At 36.2% G+C, this 9,080-nt stretch overlaps 1 gene segment (V, D, J or C); it reads right to left on the reverse strand.

The window, feature by feature from the left end:
* Window positions 1–753: 753 nt before the first annotated feature.
* Window positions 754–1,460, reverse strand: LOC122790568. The segment is given in 2 exon segments: window positions 754–1,118; window positions 1,332–1,460. Coding segments are annotated over 2 exon segments (450 nt in total).
* Between the last annotated feature and the right edge of the window lie 7,620 nt (window positions 1,461–9,080).

The raw sequence follows: 9,080 nt of genomic DNA on the forward strand, positions 1-9,080 counted from the left end.
TAAGGACAAGAGACAGAATGCCCAGAATCCAGCACCCCCACCACACCGCTTTTATGTATACCTTAACCAATATGTATACAGCTCAGGAAAATATATACAAGTATGGAGCTATTTTTTTCTAAAACTTGAAAAAAATGGTTTATAGGTGAATTATGCTCATTTTATTTTGCCTTGTCCAATCTGACTGTGACTAATCATATAGCTCCTGCATTAGACATAAACTGAAAAGGTAAATAGGCTCTCTAAGGTCAGGAATTAAAATAAAAAAACACATATTAAACCATTGTGGAATACAATGCTTTTTAACAAGGTCAGAATTTCAAGTATCAAATAAGTGGCTCTTTCATTATTATATACATATGTTATGTATGAATTAATTTTACATTTTAGCAATTTTAAATTAAATAGATCTTCAAGAGTTGGATTACAAATCACATTCTATAGAAAGTCAGTAGCAGATGTTTAAATTGTAAGGGCATAGAGTCTTTGCTGTATGACCATTTTAGATGTTTTGACTAGAAATGCTAAAATGTCTCTATAGCAAGAACATCACATTCTTCAAAAGGTAAGCAATTCAGACATCCCCCAAATATTCTTCCACTTACCCTGTGCTGTGACTAAACTTTCAGAAAGTGTTCACATATAATCCTTAAACTTTAAAATACGCTAATGATTTCATAATGCTAGTGCATGCAGGGTGAAACCTCCTCAGATAGTTAAGTAATTCATCCCACATATCTATGACTTACAGTTTTACATTTCTGGATCATGCATTACCAGTTCCTGTATGACATTAGAGGCACTATCATTCACAGTGTCTCTAAGTGCACAGTAATAAACTGCCGAGTCAGACAGCTCTGCTTTGGAAATGATTAGATGCACAGACTTTTCGGAAATATTATACTGTGAGGTGAAACGTTCTAGTGTTGCATTATCTTTATAGTTATGCATATGAAGTCCCATGTATTTGACAGGTCCATATGGCTTTTGCTGATACCAGAATAAATCTGGAGCTGTAGTGCTGGTTGTTGTGAAATTACAGGACACAATGACGTCTTCCCCTTCAAGTACAGTTTTTATTGATTCGGTATGTGTTATCCTATCTCCGCTTATAACACCTGCAAAAATAAATAAAAAAGAGCAAGTGAAAAAGTCATTTTTTTTTTCTATTTATTAATTTAGTAACTTAAATCTGTTATAAAAAACATAGAAAAGGATGACAACAGCTATACTGCTTTTATTTCTTAGTGTAAATGTCTGTGCTTATAGCAAATATATTTAATCAAGCAATTGCTACTCAGAGTATAAAATATAACATTTTAAGAACTTACCTATAAGAAGAACATTGAGGCAAATAATTTGTGTAAAGATTAAAGCAATGCAAGATATAATGGCTGTGTCACAGAAAGTAGGCATATTTAACTAAAAAGCTATTCTGCCCAAAAATGACTGTTTCTGCTCCTCTGGTGATAAAAATACTAACAAGAAAGGAAGGTGTTCATGGGTATATATGCCAAATGCTGGAAGCTGCCGCGATCACTTCCTTTTTGTGCTGTGACACACTGTTATGTGACATTGGTAATCCCGGTCAGACTAGGATATAAACCACATCTGTGCATGCATTTATAAACCAATAGAGGCTGCAGATCTTGTAAGAGAACTGCAGATAGATATTATGAGATATGAAACAAAAAGAGGTTGTACAAATATGTACCTAAAAAAATGAAACTTTCCAGAAGTGGCCATCCCCCAATTACTTGAGGGTGAGGTGCCTTATTCATTGATAGTCTTTACTTCCACTTATTCTTAGCATCTGTTGTCTTTCATAGACAGCACAAATAGCAGAATTATAACTGGTTGAAAAAATAGGTAGATATTACATTTGAGTGAAAATTCATTAGTAGAATCAGATTTGGTCTAACTAAACAAATATTGAAAATGCATAAAAGAAACAAAGAAAACAGTAAGCGCTTTTCCAGGGGAGCAAGCTCCTCTGTACCCCCAATGTGGGGCAAGCCTCCCCAAATACCCTAAACTTACACATACCAACACCAAGTCTGCACCAACTAGAAGAGTCGAAGAAAGGAAAACCTCCCAAAATAATTGAATGACTGCCAGTGCTAACATAGAACTAACATCAGCAGGGATTTCCCATAGAAAAGAGCAATTGTAGTTCTGTAGTTCAGCACGATTTACTAACTGTAACGTTAACAAAGTAACAGTGAATATCACTAACTTTACAAGGCATAGGGCAAAAATAAACAATAACAGGCATTCTCCAAAAGTTAGCTAACTAAACCACTTTTCAAAATTCAACATAAAAATACAACCACTAAATATGCGTAACTAATTTCTCACAACAAATTGTAATTTGTACTTATTTTTCTGACAGTTGTGACTGCTTTATTTGACTGCTCTGCCAAATGAATATATATATATATATATATATATATATATATATATATATATATATATATATATATATATCTATATAGTTTACTATCATATGTTCGGATTCACTGCATTTGAATGTTCAGATTTACAAACAACATGTTCGATAATCAGAACACCAAACAAAGTAAAGTCCGAACTAAGCATCTCAGTAAAGTCGAATGTCGAACATGTCAACTTTATTGAAATGCCCACATCCACTCAGCATTAAAACACACTTTTTGCAGGGGGCTGGACCCCCCACACTCCCCCTACTTATATATACAAACTTCGAGATCGCACTACAGTGAAGGAAAGGGTACATTTCCTGATCCCCACTTTAGTGTGATCTGCACCACAATAGCAAACCTTGTAATAGTGAATGTTCACTTTTACAAAGTTCAACATTGTGGAGCTTGCGTTTTTTTGGATATGCAAATGGGGTTTTGCACATATGTCAACCGCACAAAGTGAGATAGACTATGTGATATTACACCTATATATATATATATATATATATCTGTGTGTGTGTGTGTGTGTGTGTGTGTGTGTGTGTGTGTGTGTGTGTGTGTGTGTCTGTGTGTCTGTGTGTCTGTGTGTGTGTGTGTGTGTGTGTGTGTGTGTGTGTGTGTGTGTGTGTGTGTGTGTGTGTGTGTGTGTTTTATATATGTAGGTTCATAGGTAAATATTAGGCTAGCTGCCCTTGTAGGCCACAGGTAATTCTAAGCCTAACGAATTTAACTTTTGCTGCTTGAATTAACATTTCCAATTTGGTGTTAGATTGATCTTACCCATCTGATGGTCATAAAGGTGATCCCTCTACTGATGTATCCAACTACAGACCCATAGCCATGTTGTCACCACTTGCCAAAATCTTAGAAAAATGTATACACAAACAGATCTTTAGACCACTTTCTGTCAAATAATCTGTTATCTAGTACACAACACTGCTTTTGAGCTAGGCATAGCACCAGTACAGCTCTAATTAGCTTTACTAATACTGTAAATCCACTCAAAAACAAAAAACAACTAGTCTCTGCTACCTTCTAGATACGTCAAAAGCATTTGACACTATTTCATCAAATACGTCTCAATAAACTGGCTTTCTACCACTTTAGCTCTGAAGCCCTAAGCTGGTTTTATAGCTACCTGTCAGATAGGAAACAAGCCACTTTATGGGGGAATAAACTCTCCCCCCAGCTCCCTATACGTATAGGAGGTCCATAAGGATCTATCCTTGGCCCACATTTATTCACAAATGTTATCATTGATCTAAACACCTCAGCAAATACAGTCTCAACCGTTCAATATGCTGACAATGCTTTTATATATATCTATATATATCTATATATATATATATATATATATATATATACATGTTTAGTATCAATATGTCCAACGTCCAAACAATTTTCATTCAACATATCGGAAGTAAACCGCAAAAAAACAGGGCAGAATGTCGAATCTGCTGATCGAATTCAGCAGATTTGACATTGTTTCCGAACACATCATGTGATGTCAGTATAGGAGCTAATGTAAACAAAACTTCTATAGCTGACATCATGTTTTTGCAGGTGAGCAAGCGCCCCTGCACCCCTCCGCTAACTATATATTCCAACTCCGAGATCACACTATAGTGAGGTAAAGGATGAATTTCCTAAACCGCACTGTACCACGATCTCTGTACATTTCTTTGAATTTATATTAGAGAATGCACAGTGCATTCGCTAATATAAACATTTGAATATTGAGATGTTCAAGCAGATGAACATTCAAACATCTGTGTTTCAGATTTTCATCTGCGAACCTCTCAACGATGCTATTTTGCTAGTAAACTATATATATATATATATATATATATATATATATATATATATATATATATATATATATATATATATATATATATATATATATATATATATATATACACAGTATATACTTAGATGACTTACATTGCAGTATAGCATGAAGAGTATGCTGTCTTCTAGATGAGATGGTAAACTGCAGCCCCGCTTACCCAAATTGGTGGTAGCTCACATGGATGTGAAAAATCCCACAGCACGTATCCAAAGGAGTAAGCGAAGTTCCCCAGTATTCTGGCCAAATTTCCCCTAACCAGCCTGAATACCCCCTTGGGTCTCTCTTGAAATGTGGGAGTAACACAGTTAACAAGGAGTCAATAAACTAAATAAATAAACTTCCATAAATATAAATATATAGCTGCATCTATATCTATACACACATTTATATATATATATATTTATATATATATATATATATATATATATACATTTTATATATATATATATATATATATATATATACATTTTATATATATATCTATATATATATATATATATATATATCTATATATATATATATATATATATATATATATATATATATATCAAATGCATTATCTTTCTCGATTTTACTATATTTAGGTACGCATGCAGTCCAGTCATTGTATTCTAGTATTCTATTACAGACAAGAATTTTTTCACAAAAAATGTTTTTTTTTTAAATGAGAACCATCTTTATTAAATTATAGATTTTTGTTTGCTGCTTCCATTGTTAAAATTAACTCATTTTCAGAATTAAATTAGCTTCATTTTTTTTATTTTGTGTACAATATTGTCCATGAGCATTTGTTATTTTCCTACCAGCTTTCTCAGAACTCTGGAGATTTGACTAAGTCACAGATAGCTTTCTAGATAGATTTCTTGATTTCATTCTCACTGCCATTTCTAACAAAAAAAGACCTTACTATTATTCCTGTGTCTGGAGTTTTACATTAGATATTGTCAATGTACCTACAGTTCTCATTTTCATGTTTTATGTCCTCCTCCCTACTTCAAGCTGCTTTAAATGCAAAATACCATCACTAAAAAAACAGGTGTTATATACTGATAGAAAATACAACAATTTTAATAGTTCAGAAGTTTTAATGCATGACCCAGTCTCTGTGGCAAGCGACAGTAACCGTCAACAGCAAAGTAGTTTACAAAAAAATGGATTAGACCGGTACTAATCTTATGGAGACATGATCCCATGCTATAACTGCATTGTCTGTGAGGTTTTACTATGTAGCAAGGGCACCACCTAGTGTCATATCATAATATGAATACACAATATATACAGTCTGCTAACGATTTTCTTCATTTGAGGTATGTGATCTTACTACACTAGATATTTTTCATTATAATGTAAATAAACTGACTGACCAGCCTCACGTAAGCCACTGACTTATTTTAGTGGGTTTGGGTGGAGATGTGAAAGTAGTATCTAGATATAGGGAGCATATGAAGTCACATCATGCCCTGTGATGCACAGCTAGTTGATAATTAATATACATTCTTTAGAAAATATGGCCATATTATTTCTTGGTGAACATGTGCATTCCTATTTATATGATAAGACCATCTTGCTCTAGTATGCTGATGACATTACTTAAGGCTTTCCTCTGTTGACTCCTAATCATGTTCATAGGTTCATAGGTTCATATGAGATTTCTAGGCTAATTGCTTATCAGTCCTCACAAGTCTAGCCAATATAACCAGATTTTACCCAATATATGGCCTATAGGGCAAGAGGATGGCATGGGTTTGTGTCTATGCCTTGAATATCTTACAGATTGCCCATATCCATAAGGGACATTGGTGTTAGCCCAGGTGTGAATTTGTGATTTCCCATCCATTGATCCAAACTGTGTTTGAAGAAGGACATGGAAGGGCTTTGCCTAATATGAATAGGAAGCCTGTTTCAAGGTAGTGGCAATCTTTGAGACACATATCTGTCTCTCCACCATGTTTTGTTTGAGTTGCTGACTAAGTTTAGATCCCTAGATCCAGTGACCCTCATGCTGTTTGACTTGTGGATGTGTAGCAGCAACACCAGGACTGGATTTGTGAGCGCCTTTTAGGTCAGGCATAGGTCACTCCTTAATAGTCGGTAGGGGACAGAGTAGAGGGATAGGGCTTTTAGTCTATCTACATAGGACATGCTTATACTGTGCATTTTTTTTTTTTTTTGGTGAGGAACCTCTGAGTTCACTCCAGCTGCTGTAAATGTCTAGTCAAGTACATGCCAAATGGCATATTGTACTCAATTATTGGTCTAAGGAGGGCTGTATACATTAGGACTATAATTTCCTTGGAGCTGGATGACACACCTTTACTTATAAGTTGAGCCACATAAAAGGGTTTCCTTACCACTGTGGATACATGTTGGTCAAAGTTTAGGCTACTATCTATCTGTGTACCTAGATCTCTCAACCCTGAGTCTACTGTTAGGGATGTGCTATTGATGTTGTAATTTGCAGGGGTATTTGACTTCCCAGCGGAAATGATAATGCATTTTTCACATTTAGTTTTAGGGCATGGTTCGGGCACCAGTCATTTGTCTGATCTAGACCCTCCTGAAGGATATCTACATCATTGGTGGATTTAACAATTGCCTCCAGCTTGCAGTCATCAGCAAACATTGTCATCCAGAGGCCTTCCACATTAGCATTGACTTCACAAAAGTATATTCCAAACAGGAATAGTCCTAGCACTGAGACCTGTGGCACACCACTAGTAACTGTCCTCTTGCTGGATCTGGATTCACCCATTTTAACCATGTGTCCTGTCTATGAGCCAAATGGCTATCCATCTGGTGATGTAGGACTCATGCCCAGTTTTGTGATTTTATTTATAATACCTGACTGTGGAATTGTATCAAATGCCATGGCCAGGTTGAGGTAGGCAGTATACACTGTTTTACTGTCATCCATTGCCTTAATGATTTTCTCAAAGAAATCCAGGTGATTCAGTAGGCATAATCTGCCCTTGAAAAAGCCGAACTGGGTTAGTTCAAGTGTTTGTTTTTTCCTATGTCATTATTTATCAGGTCCATAGTTATTCTTTCCATAGCCTTACATATAATACTAATCAGACTTATGGGTCTGTAATTTCCCTGGTCAGTAGATGGTCCTGCTTTATGCAGTGGGTGACTGCTGCTGTCCTTCAGTCTCTTACAACAAAGCCAGTCCAGAGGTTGTGGTTAAACAGAGATCCTAATGGGCCTTTGAAGTCCTAATTTAAGCTGTTTTAAGTGTTAACCTGATGTATCATCAGGCCCCATTAAAGTTGTGTTTTTAGCTTTAGAGAGAGCAGTGGCAACCTGTTCTTTGGTGATAATTCAAGTGTATTTCTTGGGGGAGAAATGGGGGTGTTTGGGAAGTGAAGTTTGGACTGAATTTGTCTGCCAGTAGGTTTGCTCTATGTTCTGGCTGGATATAGCTGATGTGATCTACAACTAATTCTGCACATTGTTGGGTGCTGCCCTTAAGATTGTAGACATAACTGAAAAATGCCTTACAGTTATCCATAGCTTTGGAGGCTATTTTCACCTCAAAATCTGCTTTTAGAGACTTGACTAGTTTTCTGATTCCCTTGTTTAGACTAATGAAGGACTCTTTGCTTTGTTGTGCATATCTCCTCTTACTTCTCAACATGATTTTCTTTCTTTTGTTGTACAAACTATTAATACGAGGGGGTCTACCAGGGTGGTGTGTCTTTGCAGTTTGACCTTGGTTTATTTCAGTCAGGTACTGCCATTTCTATGCATTTGTTTAGATGGTCATACAGGGCTTTTTTGTACACCTCTGCATAGGTTTCTGTGTTTTCTGGATTTGGGGGAGCTTGGAAACTAACTATGATGTGCCTTAGTAGATAGTAATTTATTCTTAGAGAAGTTATTAAAATTTTTATCGTTAGGTGGGGGGCTAGTTTTACCTTTCTTTCAAACGTGACCACTTTATGATCTGGTCTTAACAGTGAGGACATCACACTAGGGGTTGCAGTGCTCTCCCATATTAATGATTTCCAGATCTAGTATATTATTTCTCCTAGTAGGCATGCAGACTAGCTGCTCCAGGGCATTTGAAATTACAAAGTCAAGAAATCTTTGAGATGGCATGTTAGTAGTCATGTATGCCTCCCAATTAATGGAGGGGTAGTTAAAATCACCAATGAGTATGGTGTTGGGCTGGATGATGAGTGATTCTAGTAACTTCAGGTATAATATATGGGTTTCCTGGTTCATGGTGGAGGACCTGTATCTAGCAAGAATATGGTAATGGATTTTTCCCATAGTTAGTTGGACATGGCGTAGTTCAAGCATGTCATATTGTTTGACCAGTCTTGAGGTGTGCTTATCATTTATGTAGATAGATACACCTCCACCTTTTGCTCTTTCATGTATAGTAGGTTTGAAAGGCATTATAACCATACACTGCCAGAGTGCTTTTCATGGCTTTGATCCATGCTTCAGTAACTACACAGACATCAGCATTCTCCCAGGTGAGGAGAGCTTCTAGGGAGTGTAGGTTCTTATTGAGACTCCTAGCATTGAGCATGAGCAGTGACAGTGCATAAAAAGGCACTATAGGGGTGGATAATGTTTTGGCCAATATGCAAAAACTTGAGGGTGACAGGTGAAGACCATTCCTGGCAAAGTAGCATGGCTTGTCAACCATGTCCTCCTAGATGGACAACTATTTGACCTATTTGGAATGATACCAGTAGCTAAGCTAACTGTTAAAGTCGATCACTTACTACTGGCATTGTGGCACCATCCTTGGAGATGGTAGAATGCTGCTCAAT

Source organism: Protopterus annectens, chromosome 16.part0 (assembly GCF_019279795.1).
Source record: "Protopterus annectens isolate FY-2018-M chromosome 16.part0, PAN1.0, whole genome shotgun sequence".
NCBI classification, from domain to species: Eukaryota; Metazoa; Chordata; order Ceratodontiformes; family Protopteridae; genus Protopterus; species Protopterus annectens.